The sequence below is a fragment of the Poeciliopsis prolifica genome, unplaced genomic scaffold (genome assembly GCF_027474105.1).
Source record: "Poeciliopsis prolifica strain line A6 unplaced genomic scaffold, Auburn_PproV2 SCAFFOLD077, whole genome shotgun sequence".
NCBI classification, from domain to species: domain Eukaryota; kingdom Metazoa; phylum Chordata; class Actinopteri; order Cyprinodontiformes; family Poeciliidae; genus Poeciliopsis; species Poeciliopsis prolifica.
In genome coordinates this window covers 1,011,540-1,025,128 of record NW_026562452.1, presented here as the reverse complement: position 1 = coordinate 1,025,128, position 13,589 = coordinate 1,011,540, and the positions used below count along the sequence as shown (strand labels likewise).

The 13,589-nt window shown below is 37.8% G+C and overlaps 1 protein-coding gene across 6 annotated transcripts in view; it reads left to right on the top strand.

The window, feature by feature from the left end:
- Positions 1–13,589, top strand: part of axin1 (axin 1) — a 30,588-nt gene that overhangs the window by 1,916 nt on the left and 15,083 nt on the right. Inside the window, exons 1-3 of one of the 6 annotated variants that reach the window (XM_055021609.1) lie at positions 1,888–2,177; positions 5,167–5,352; positions 10,908–11,852. In XM_055021609.1, coding sequence (XP_054877584.1) covers positions 10,978–11,852 — 875 coding nt within the window. In that variant the 5' untranslated portion in view covers positions 1,888–2,177; positions 5,167–5,352; positions 10,908–10,977. Of the gene's footprint in view, positions 1–1,887; positions 2,178–5,166; positions 5,353–7,727; positions 7,926–10,907; positions 11,853–13,589 lie in introns of those variants that run through there. The other 5 variants (XM_055021610.1, XR_008604890.1, XM_055021612.1 and 2 more) reach the window with 5 other exon arrangements.

Below are 13,589 nucleotides of genomic sequence, written 5' to 3'. Positions count from 1 at the left end.
GTTAAACCATCCTTCCCGAGTTTGCTGCATGGGAATTTGTATTCCAGGATCTGTAAGAATATTTGTTTTGGTTTTAATCCATTGATTTTTTTTTTCCACACAAAATTTTTTTCTAACATTTTTTTTTTTTTTTGCAGACCAGTTTGTAATTCTTACTTGATAGAAATATATTGATTTCAAAAGGCAAACACAGCTATTTTAACTGTAAGCTTTATCAAAGAGAAAAACTTTAAGCCTTGTTTTAAAAGTTGTTTGGGTGTGCTTCAAAGACTAAACTGGGTGTGACTGAAACAATACAATTTGTCTACTTATACTTAAGAGTTTGAAAAGGTGTAACTGTTGTCTTGTGTTTGTGAAAGACTGAAGAAGAATTCCACAATTACAAAACTCTGCTTCTCTCTGGCTTCAACTTCACAGTTACACACTAATTTGTGCACCAAAAATAATCATTAAAATATATTTGGGATTTTTGTTTTCATGGGACTAAATGTGAAAAAATCTCATGTCATGAGAGATAATGGAGACGGAAGAATGTATTGGGTTAGACAAATTTAACAATTGTGTCCCTCAGTATAATCAAAGTGTAATAGCGCACATTATATGACTGAGTGGATATATTAATTTGTTTGCTCAGAATTCTGGTGTGAGAGTCTGCAAAACATCAAGAAATATGTGGGGGGTTTTTTCATCAAAGTAATGATTTCAGGATTTATTTTTTTATATATGTTAAAATTTGAGAGCGAGAAATAAAATATGCATAAATGTAGCACAGTTCTATTAGGCATGGCCGTCTCCTGGCACTCATGGTCTATGCTGGTGCAGCTTGCAGAGAAAACTGGCCATTGTAAGGAGCAGTATTCTGCCTATGACCCCGGTCACAACTCAATGTGTAAGTGTGAAATCTAACTGAAATGTGAGCAGCTGATGAAGCAGCAATACAAAAAGAATATAATTTCTCCCCCTCTTTCCAAATTTTTTCTTGATGCCCATCTCGCTCCTGTTTTTGGGGTTAATCCATTTAACAGGGCTGATTTTACAACTTCACTGAGTAGATAAATAAAGCTTTTAAAATCTGGAATTTAATGATGTATTCAGTTTCTGTATTCTTCAGATTTAGCCTAATTTGTGTCAGCTCTGCCTGACTGACAATTCTCTCTTTTTTGCTTAGAAATTCGGTGTTGTCCTCATGCTTGTTGATTCAGTTACCATAGCTACAACGTCTTTGTGCTGGCAAGCATCTGGTTCTCGTTTTCTCCAAAAGGGTTCTACAACTTGAGCTGTAATCTAAAGTAAAGATGCCCGTCCCTCAGCAATGGTCTTGCTGAACTCTTTATGAACAAGAGAAAGATTGCAGTGACAAACATGGACCATGGGAGCAAGACGAAGGCAACTGGCTCCTGTTATTGATGACTTAATGGATTTTGTTGATGGAAATAAATACTATAATCATTTTAGTTTGCATTAAGAACTAAGAAAAAGAATAGAATGTAAATGCTTCAACTTGTCTGAATTTTTGTTTGTTTGAATTTTTTTTCTTAAAAAGAGCACCATTTGAGTTTTATTTAAGTTGACTCTTTTCCATACAGTAGACTTGAACATTTGAAAAGTAGTTCAGATGATTGTGATGGATGAGGGACAAAGTTTTCCATTAAAAAGACTTTAAAATTTAATCTGTCACATCTCAGGAAAATATACAAACTGGAAAAACAGGGAAAATCCTTGGTGTCTTTTTAAACCCAGACTTGTTGAAGTCAAGGGCCAAGAAAGTTGATATTTATTCATTTTTATTTTTTTTTTGTGGGATACCCAAGACATACTGTGAAAAATAAATGTGTTCACTTAATCTGCTGCTTGGAAAAGGACAACAGCCAGTCCAGCATGTTCAAGCCGCCCCCCTGCTGGGCGGCCCATGAGCCCGTCGATATGCTGGTTTGATGTTGGATGGAAAATTAGAACCCCCCACAACAAACGGAGGGCTGGAACAGAGAGACTGGAACAGAGACAGAGAGGATAGAAAGAGAACAACCATCGACAGATGGACTCTGTTGTGATTAAAGATGGCGTCAGTCTTCACTGCAGACTACGAAGGACTGTATCCGATCAGTAAAGAAGTGGTGGGAGTTGTCTTTGGTTCTTGTCATCAGAACCATGAAGAACACAGTGTGGTACATCAGCAGGTATGATGACTGCTTTTGCAGGGATGAAAACCGTAACGTTCCATTGTTTAGTGCATCGGTCTATTGTGTCTGGCAACGCTTTTTTATGTCAGTGATGTGCTGTTTGGTTGCATTCTTCCTCTTGGGGTAACAAATTGCTTCATTTAATTTGTCCAATGAATATATATCTTGTGAACAGACAACTAATAATTCTATGTGAAGATTTGAATTTATCATAAACTAGGCAGATTTCAAGCAATTCATCATTTGTCGTACATCTTAGCATAAACCACCATATAGCACCATAAGAAATGTAGGCCTTTTAATTAAGCATTTTCCCCTTTTGTGAATGCAGGTACACCAGAACAAGCATGCTATTCAGCATGAACAAACTCAAAGTCTTCAAATTGCTAAATCCTCTGTGTCTAACACACTCCGAGACTTGTTAGGCATGATCTATTCAGCCTGGACAAAGGACAGCGACGGGACTCCAGAATACATTTTCTGAAAGTCTATTGATATTAATATTTGGGTCATTTTCAGAATCTCCAACTATCCTGAAGTGGTCCAAAAAGCACGACATAGTTTTATAAAACCTTAATGTCTCAATCATTTTGGTAACTGGTCCAGCTACTTTTAGTGTTTGCAGTTGAACCTTGTACCTTTTGCAATTTTCAGTTAAAAGTGCTTTGCAGAAGACATAATTTCATTTACTGATTTTAAAGAAAGCTAGTTAAGAGAAATAAGAGCTCTGCTGTGAAAGCTAAGTAAAAGAGCATTTCTTAAACTGTTTGTATGGGCTTTTGTTCATCAATGAGTCTTCAGCTGAGATAAGCTCAATTCACCCAAAACCTATAAGAAAATCTAAATCCACAGTGACAGGTGGAACAAAAGAGCCCTGAATGGACTGAACTGGGAGACATGAAGTTGTCTTCGGGTAGTCCTTCACTATGGTTTGATATTTGATAGCATGGGAACACTTTATTAGAATAAATTTTGGAAGGAAACCTTTTTGTTGTACTATCGAGGGAGACATAAATTGTTTGATAATCAGCAAGTGAGTGATATAATATTTGTACGAATGATGGATGAAGCATTCAAAAGAATTAACTTCATGGTTGCAGATTATTCTTGTCCTGCAAGAATAATAACAGCCCCAGATCTGCACTTATTCTGAATATAGCACTAGAATCCCACCTTGAAGATGTGTGGTGTTTAAATAAAGGTGTAACAATTAATGTATCACCCAATTCAAAGTATAATGTTTATGTTTTCACAAGTTTTTTGTCCATATTTACTCTCTGAGACATAATTTGTTAAAATGTAAAAAATAATGATTTGGCAGCTGCACACATAATCAAGCATATCATCATGGGTTTTAGAACTGAGGTGGTTAAAAACTACTCTAATTGGTTTTCAAATCAGCTGCAAAACATCCCCAGGGCAGGAACAAATTCATGCATGATTGGCACAAAATGTAGTTAAATGACTGCTGCTTTATGCTGAAAATTACCAAAACTGCACAAAGAAGGAGCAGAGCGAATGGAATCCTTGAGTTTTTATTTTCGTTTGTGTGTCTGTTTTCTTGTGTTCATTTAGTTTTTGCTTGTTTATTTTCATAATCCAAAATTATTCTTTGCAGTTCATCAGAACATAGAAACATTTTTCTCAATGTTGGTCCTAAAATTATTTAAAATAGTGTTGTTATGTACTGTAAAGGAAAGTTTTGACTATTGCATCTATGCTGCTTTATGTAATTATGTGTCTAATTGCATGAATAATAACAAAACAGATAACACGTGCTGTGAAGGTAAAGATTTGAACTCAACCCTCCATAAATAAAAAAGGGCAGGAATGTTATATTCCTATATATCTTGCTTGAAATTCAATATCGCTTTTGACATGTGATGGACTTTTTTTAAGTAATCTTTGTCTGCAAATGCATATTCTAACTCAGAGGTTATAGGAAAGTCCAGTCTTTAATTTGAGGATATTTGATCAGTGATCCATTTTAAGTAATGACTGTTTTTAACAAGTTCTGTAGAGTCGGTGCTTGTGGTCAAGGAAGTAAAAGTGGCTTATACAGATGTATTTTTTGTACTTGACCTCTTGAGTTTTGTGATGCTTTTACTTTTTCTGTGTGTCGGCTCCCCGTTAACATTTGCATGTATTCTGTTTGCAGTTTTTATTTCGGTTGAATCTTTCTTTTGCTCTTTTAGATGTGCAATTTTATCCCAATCAATTTCCGCACTTCCCAATAGATGACTTTATAATCCTCATTTCCGACAGCTGCAAGCACTTTCATTCTTCCTCTACATCCTTCCGTCTCAGCGGGGGCCATTTGGCATCGTTCGCATGTTCTCAGTCATTTGCTGGAGGAAGTTAGTGATTTGTGGTTATTTGAATTAAATGTACAAACAAGCAAAAAGAAAAAAAAAAAAAACAAAAAGATGGAATAATCTGTGAATTAGGTGCTAATTACACTTAGGGGAGCTCTTCAACATATCCTGGGTCTTGGTTTTCTTGTTGAAATATTTCTAAATAATTATGAGAAGTGTGCATTATTGAGTTAAGTTACACAAGTCATGGATATGTATACTTACAGGTGTGGTCCAATCAAATGTAATATGTTTAGTAGCTTTCATTAGATGTCATAATTGGCATTGAAAGTGTAGCCAAATATAATAAACTGAACATTTTTCGTTGCATGGTAAAAAAAAAAAATGACAGCCATAAAAGAACTTGGGATTTGTACAACTGTGAAGTTCAACAGATATCCTCAGAAAATGACTTTTTTTGTACTTACATCTACTCTAAATGCAGTGAAGAATTTAATCCATATATATGTATAGGAAACTCTGTTAGTGAAGCTTTATATCAGCAGGGGGCAGCAACCTACTTTATCACCTTTTTTGTGTGAAACAGTAAGAGGTAATAGCTATGCTCAAAGTACTGTGGAAATATTTAACATTGGCTTGTATAAACTGAATTTTTGTTTTTTATCTTTCAGGAAGAATTGGACTGCACAGATAGACTCACACAGCAACGTTCTAGTCCAGTCAGTTCGTTCCTTTTGTGGGAAATTAGACTGGCGTTCTTATTATTGCAGGATAATGCATTAAATAAGATTACAATGGAATTGAAAATGATAGGATTCAGACCTGGAGGATGCATGAAGATGACAATCAAACTCAAGGTAAAACATTTACACTCAAATGATAATTTTTTCCATTATCATCGTGGGAACATTTAATCAAACTGCAATCACACAAAGAACCAGACTGAGTCATACAAGTAAAAGATTTATCTTTTGTTTCTTTTGAGATAAAGTTCTTTGAAGTTGACTCGGTGCTACACAGATTGACTCTAGTCAGATGGCTGGTACTAAACTGTTGCAATAGGTGAAAATGTGGTGTTTGTATTTAGCCTGGAGGAAGCTGTAACAATAGAATACTTTTCATGATTCCCATTGCTCGTATAAATATTTAAAATCCTGTGCACAGCTCACACTGTAGCATGTTTCCAGGTGGGAGCAGGCATTGCAGTTGATGTGATGAGATGGAGTGTGAAATGTGGACTCCTGTTCACGCTGCTCTTTTTAAGTCATTCCACCGAATAATGTGATCTGAGACATTTTCATGTTTTTGTGATGTTTCATCAGCCTTTCATGTTGGATTCAGTAAAACGATTTGACTGCTTGGTGCCTGCCTGATATCAAAGAACAGAAACAGCCTTCTAATCCTGCATTTGCTTTTCTGGTGTTTGTATTATAAAGTCATCGTAGTAATGACAGGATCAAGTGCATCTAAGAGGCCCGGCAATATTTTAAAACGTACTGTTGAACTGAAACAGTCGTTCAAATTGTGCCTTCCTCTAAAGCTGGTTCTCATGTAAACCAGTTATTGTAGTATTGTGTGATTCTTTCTCTTTCAAGTGTGCAAATATCTATTTCAGATTGCATAATGTGGATTAAAATTTTACTCTAGTGTTGTTTATAAGACTAAACACAACATGTATAGAAAATGTTTTTAGAAAATTTCATTTTATGTGGAAAATGTGAGCTGGAAAAAGAAACAACTCTGCTTTGCTTTGATGTTTGTCAAACTTTAATTTTATATTGTTTGCATTTCAGATGGTCATTTAGAAAACCTATGATTATTTTTTTCCGCAACCTTCTCTATTATTGATCCAGCACACATTGCACATTGAAATGAAAGCACATTGTCTATGAGAGTAGTCTTTTTGAATCTCTAGATTTACATTTCCTTGTTGAGAAAAGCTTGACAAAGGGAGTTTGATTGCAGCACATAACAGGAAATAAGATTGCCACCACTGGAAGCTGATTGAAGGGATCAAAGCACCTTTGAAAGACCTAATCGGTGAAGTTATCTGATGCAGGTTGTGACTTGAATGAACACCTTGAATGCTTCTGAAACAAACTGCTGTCAAACCTGTTTGGCCAACAAAAAAACCTCCCCAAAAAATCCCAAACAGATTTTTATGTTAGCGCTTCATTTGCAACAGTAAAATGGCAAGAATTCACATTACATGTTATTAATGTCATGTTTCAACATGTTACACAAACGACAATTAGATTTTAGATAAAATATAGATTGAATACTGCCACTTCTTATTATTTTCACAGAAAGAAATTTCAAGAATAGATTCAATTTAATATTAATTTGTAGCACAAGTTTTAACAGCAAAAGTCACTTAACAGGGCAAATGGCTGTGATAGAATCAAAATTGATCCAAATTTAATTCAATCATATCCAAATTTAAATGTCTGAAAAAATATAATCATAAAGTCAACATGAGCTAAGTCAGATTCAAAGCAAACTAGATAATTTAGCTAATTCAAACTGCATTACAATACAGACCATTTTTGATGCCAGTTATCACTAAAACCCCCCAAAGGATGATCCCCTCATCCTGAGATTAATTTATTCTGATCACAAAAAAGTTTATATTCACTGAATGTCTCTTTTTTTATTAAGCTATTTCTGTGTAAAATGGTCATAACCTTTCATAGGTTTCATAGCCTAGGTTCACAAACTGTTCAGGTTAAAAACATTCCAGCCATCCTGACCTTTTGCCAACATACATGGGCTTGAGATTGTCAACAAGTCTTTTTATGCAAATTTATTCTGGCATACAACCTTTTTAGGACTTTTGACAACATACCTGCAGGTACCATTACAGATGACAATCTTCAGAGCTAGAAAGTTATGAGGGAACTCTGACAAAGACTGTGTATTTTGGTTGCATTTTATGAATATTTGAGTTTGAACTAAAACTAAGCTCTGTGGGTTCTTTTTGTATTTAAAGGACAAAAAAGTAGCATTTTAATACTTGTGGATTGATTCACAACACATTCATTTGTAAATGGTATTTCAATAATATTTGAAAATTTTTTTATAATAGATTTTCTTGCACTTTTGATTGTGTTCTCTATTTATGTAGAAATGCTAGTTTTAACACTAAAAGCCAGAGAGAGAGAGAATAAAAGGGGGGGAAATAAGTGTGCCACATGAAGCAGAACATTTCAGAGGCAGTTTGCGCAGTGAACAGGCGAGGCGCTGTGCATGCTCTGCTGTGCAGCCTCAGCTCCGCGCAGACATGAGAGACAGCCACGGAGAGGAGAGCGGACTGTCCTCTTTGTTGTTGGTAAAGTCCTGCGCGTCCTAACCATGACACCGCGGGCAGACACTGGTGTCGCTCCAGCTGCCCGATGCGCACGTAAGCGGCCGGAGGATCTCCACCGGTTAAGTATCTGTCACTTTTGTCTCTTCTCTCTGACCTCCGCTTAGAAATTAGAAATTGCGGTACTCGGTGGAAATAGACCCATCGCTTTGCAGCTTGCGATATAAACCTGTTCAGAAATCGGTGTGGGATACCCGCGGTGCGGGGGAGAACAGTTGCGGGCGGCTTGTGGCGCGTTGAGTTTGGCGGCCACGGCGCAGATATTAATAGTGTGACAAAGTTGTTGCACTTGTCGGTGGGCTGCTGAAAGGCCTGGGTCTCTCTCTCCCTCTCTCTCTCGTTCTCTCTCTCTCTGTGTGTATGTATGGAGTTTGTTTCTGGCTCCCCTCCCCCACTCTCCGCTGCTGTTCCTGCTCATTCAGGAGAGGCCAAGACGTGAACGTGATGAGAGGCTCACCTCAAGATACAGTTGCAGAGCAAAATGACATTTCCCCGCGATCGCCTTAGGCTTGATTCAGTGTAAATGCACACATGCATGTGCAATCGCAGCCACTGTAACCCCAATGCTCGGGCTTCACAGGTAGAGGGGTGCGATCAGAGGTGCGATCAGAGGTGATGGATCCGTCCCCATTTACCTCCAGCTGTCATCCCCCGCACACTGGGATTGGCTATTCCTGCACATCTGGCCGCACGCACGGTGCACGTGCTGCTCACTCTTCAGCACTGGGCAGCATTTGATTACAGAACAGCCGGTTTTGTCTGTTGTTCAATCAGGATAAATGATTTGTGTATGTATTGAATTAGACAGAGAGTGGGCGTGCCCTAAAGGGAAGGGTACTGGGAACCAAGACATAAATACTTCTCATGTAGTCACAGTGAGAGTGTGGGTGCCAGCCTTTTGATGAAATCCAAATAATCATCATTTTTAGTCCAATTTGAGTCAACAAGTGCCTCGAGCTATAAATAGGGAAGTAATTTACATAGAAAATGTAAGATGAAGACAAGGTTAAATGTCAAGTTTTTTTTTTTTTTCTTCTTTTTTTACTAGGATTTGGATCTGCCAGCAAACTGTCAAAAAAGAAATACTGGCTTTGGCACGGATATGTGAATTTATCCAGTCAGCTGTGGCTACATTAAACCTTAAATTAAATACAGAAGCCATATCTCGACAGCTTAGTCATAAGCTGCTCAAGCTGCAGCCAAGAAATGCTCTATGAATACATGAGGAGCAAAATATGCCCTTGAAAAATGTGTTTGCTAAAATAATTTTGAGTGCGGCGCTCTGCAGATGATTCTGCCATTAGCAAAGGAATTAATTAAAATTAGAACATGGAATGAGGATCGATACAGTAACCTATCAAAAGTCTTCCTCACTTTTTCTAACTGTAAAAGAAACTAAGGGTGTTTAATTATTTAGCTCAAAATATAAACCCCTTAGAGAACTTAGATGATGTTTTAATCATGTTTTAAATTAGGTTTGGAAAGGTGTGGGAAGTGGCGATATGTCCTGTGCATATAAATCAGTTATATTCATGCTGCTGAGTAAAAAAAATCCATCTTATCTATTGAACCACATAAGAAGCCAGAAGTATTTGGACTTGAGTTTCTTATTGGTTTTTCTAGTCCTCTGTTAGGTGTTTTTATAGCTTAATCATACCTAAATGTTTCAGATCCTGACACAAATTTTAAATCAGACAAACATAATCGGGGTAAATACCAGATGGCGTTTTCAAATTATGGTTTCATTTCTTAAGGGAAATGCTATCCAAACCAACCTGGCCCTACTGGACAAAGCATTCATCCTGCTAATTTAAGCATTTACCACCTTTTTTTATGAAAAACTGAGTTAAATTTTACTTAGTTTTCCGTAAACCTATAGTACGAACAGATTTATTCCCAGGAGTGACTGACTTACCAAAACTACTCCAAGAGTTCCCAGGTCAAAACTAAAGACCTCACAAAAGAGACAATGATATCCCCCAAGACTTTCAGGAAAATATTTTGTGGACTGATCAGACAAAAGTCAAACTTTTTTTAAAAGGTGTATGTCTTTACATGTTTTGTAAAACCAATACAGCATTTCAGAAAATTCTGCCCACAGCAATTACCAGTTGCTGTGGGAAAATCTTGGGCTATTTTCTGCTTCAGAGTGAAATTCTTTTGCTGTAGCGAAACATGAATTATGATACTTTAGAAAATCCTGAAAAAGGATTTCCAGCCTTCAGTTTGTCACTTTGAGCTCAATAGCACTTGGATTATGCAGCAGAAAAATGACCTGCCACCAAGTCCACATCTTTCTCAAAAAAGAAGGTTTTGTCTTGGTCTGGTTTGGTGCTCATAGGCTTTTATTTGTCTGAAAATCTTTATAGCTCCAAATACTTCTTCACAATATAGTGCTTAACATTAATTAACAACTCTTGAAAAAGTTTTTCAAGTTTTCAGTATACAAAACTTGTAGTTCACTTAGAAAGCTTCTCTACATTTTCCCTTTCATTTTCTTTGCTGAGGAGAAATAGACTTGTACAACATGGAAAGATTTTATTCGTCACAAGGTTCAAGTTAGAAGATGACTGGCCAAAATCTGGACATGACTCTGCAAATGTTATCTGAGGCCTGCGGAGGAAAAATGTGTCATCACAGGCCTCATTTGCTTCTGCTAATGAGGTGCAAGCCAATGAAAGTTGAAGACAGTTTTTCTTCAAATTTCTTTTTGGCTGAAATTTGGGTAGAGCAGAACAGACAAAACAAGTGGTGAGAACTTTTTTTTTTTGCTGACAGAAAGGAAAATGGTTGTAAATATTATTGCTACCTTGGGACAGTGTGAATTATTTGCCCAGCACATTATTAAACTAATTGAGATTCATATTGCTTTCCAAGTCTTTTCATACATTATGCTCAGAATGCTGTACATGCATGTCTTATAATTTCATTTATGAATTGCTGATTTAGCATTAGTCTCAGAATGAACCTTTGTGCGAGTGTGCAAACAATGGTCTGCCTTCGTCGTCATGTGAGCTGCCTCTCATTATATATTTTCCCTCCTTGCAGGAGCTTTTTCAGAGAAGCATAACTAGAATACTGGATCCAACAGTTGTGCAGCGTTGGCACCGCAGGGTTCATGGATGCTGGGACTATGAGCATCAGCGACCAAAGGGGCTTCATCTCAGACCTGGGAGGCAGCTTCACTGAGGATGCTCCCAGACCTCCAGTTCCCGGGGAGGAAGGAGAGCTGGTGTGTGATGATGGTCGCCAGCACGGCAACCTCACCTCCTTCTCCAAGAGCGAGGGCGCCAAATGTGAGGCGTCTGTGGCCACGCCCAGGCGGTCAGACCTGGATCTGGGCTTCGAGCCAGAGGGCAGTGCTTCTCCAACACCACCCTACTTAAAATGGGCAGAGTCCCTTCATTCTCTCCTGGATGACCAGGATGGCATCCTTCTGTTCGGGAAATTTCTCAGGCAAGAGGACTGCGCAGACATGCTGGACTTCTGGTTTGCATGCAGTGGCTTTCGCAAACTGGAAGCCAGCGAGGGGAACGAGGAGAAGAAAGTAAAACTGGCGAAAGCCATCTATAAAAAGTACATCCAGGACAACAATGGAATTGTCTCCAGACAAATCAAACCAGCTACCAAGTCTTTCATCAGAGATTGTTTGATGAGGCTTCACATTGACCCTGCAATGTTTGACCAGGCTCAGACTGAGATACAGAGCAGGATGGAGGAAAACACTTATCCTTTGTTCCTTAAATCTGACATATATTTGGAATACACACGGACAGGAGGAGAGAGCCCCAAGCTGTGCAGTGACCGGAGCTCTGTTTCTGGGAATGAAAAGGGACTGTCAGGGTATTTACCAACTCTAAATGAATATGAGGGGCCAGAGGAGACCGAGCGTGACCTCACCCCAAGCAGCCAGCTCACTCAGAAGCTGTTGATGGAGACGGTACCCCAGCAAGCTGCCAGCAGTGCAAAATTCCAGGACAGCCAGGAGAACAGGTAAATCCTCCCAGGCATCTTAAGAAAAAAGCTTTGCCTCAGCTCAAACTGTGCACTGTTTCCCCTCCAAACTGCTGAATTAGAAATAAAGCTGAAACCCCAAACCAGCATGAAGTTGGAGATGAAAACACAATGTGAGTGTAGCGCAAGAGACAGCAGAGTTGATGTTGTGTGAAGTGGAGCATCTCCACCTCAAGTGGGGAGGATATGTCGGAAGTTGAATAGGTTACTATAGCTGCTGTTTAGAGTTTGAAACATGAAATCATTATTTTTCTTTGTGCGTGTGGGGACTCTGGGAATTATGTTTTCTTTTTTTCTTTTTTTCCAAGACCTGGCTAGGTATTGATGGGAAGGCATTCAAGCTGATTTTATTTACATTCGTATTTTGGATAATCCTTGACCCCTATTTTTCTATTTTTCCTTTCAGCAAGAGGCGAATTTTTTTTAAAAGAAAAGTTTTTTTATATTTCACAGTAAATTGTCTATTTTTCTCAAGACAATTTGATTTTTATAAATCTAGTCTTTTTTTATAGACCTAATCTGCAGATCTACAAAAAACCTGCAGAGCATTCTCTGTCTTCCTCTTTCTCTCTATTACATATATATGCTGTTTTAACCATTTGTGAGAATAGCAGCAAATTTAGCGCAAGAGATAATATCGAGTTCACAGGAAATATTTTTTTCTGTTGACCCACAAATGACAGATTGTCTTTTAAACTGTCTGAAATCAACTGAATATTATGTAACTCTGGCTTGTCTAGCCTCTGTATTCTGGTTTGCATGCCTTCTAATGTTCTAATGTGGAAATACTTCTTTTCAGGTTTTCAGTAGGGAACTATCGAGTTCAGATTTGATCAAAGTATTTTATTTTAAGCTTGAGATTATCAAATGGAATACAGATTCACTAAAAAGTGACGGCAGCCAGTTGCAGTGTTCTCACAGATTTCAGACATAGTTTGAATCTTTTGTGATTTTACTTTTTTTCTTCACTGTAAACTCAAAATACTGCCAAATAAATAATATAAAATATTATTGTTAGCTTCCATTGAACGACTCCATCCAAAAGCGATGCAACAACTAAAGAACAACTTCCTTCATTCTTCAAGATAAGATTCTTCATATCAAAGTACACGAGACAAACTCATTGTCAAAGCAAGTAGATATTTGATTAGAATTGATTGTAACATTTTGAAATTGAGGTATTTTGTTCCTCCTACGTAAAAATAGGTTTTCTTGTGCCAGCAGTCTTCAAATCCAGGTCTCAAGGCCCAGTGTCCTGCAACTTTTAGATATCTGCTTCTCCACACAAAGTCAAACAATGAGGTCATTAGACTCTGGATATCTTGCTTGCAAACTGAGGAGGTAATTCAGACTTTTGACTGTGGAGTGTTGGAGCAGGTACACATGTAATAGATGCAGAACACCTGCCAACCAACTCGCAGCGTTAACTTGAGCAATGCACACACTGAGCACTAAGCTCTGTGTTGTGATCTTCATGCCCTTTGTTCACATCTATTTTATGGTTGAACTACAAGCAAAGTTATCAAGCAAAATTTTTAACTTATTAACTGACTACATCAGATTCTGCTGAGATTTCTTAGATCAAATAAACTCTTGAGGATCATATGTTCCCTCTGCACTTTGTGGTTTCCTGCTGCTTCCTTAATCATGTTTGCTTTGATAAGCTTCACAAGCGTTTCTCAATCCCAAATTTGTCATGAGAGATCACAATTTGTA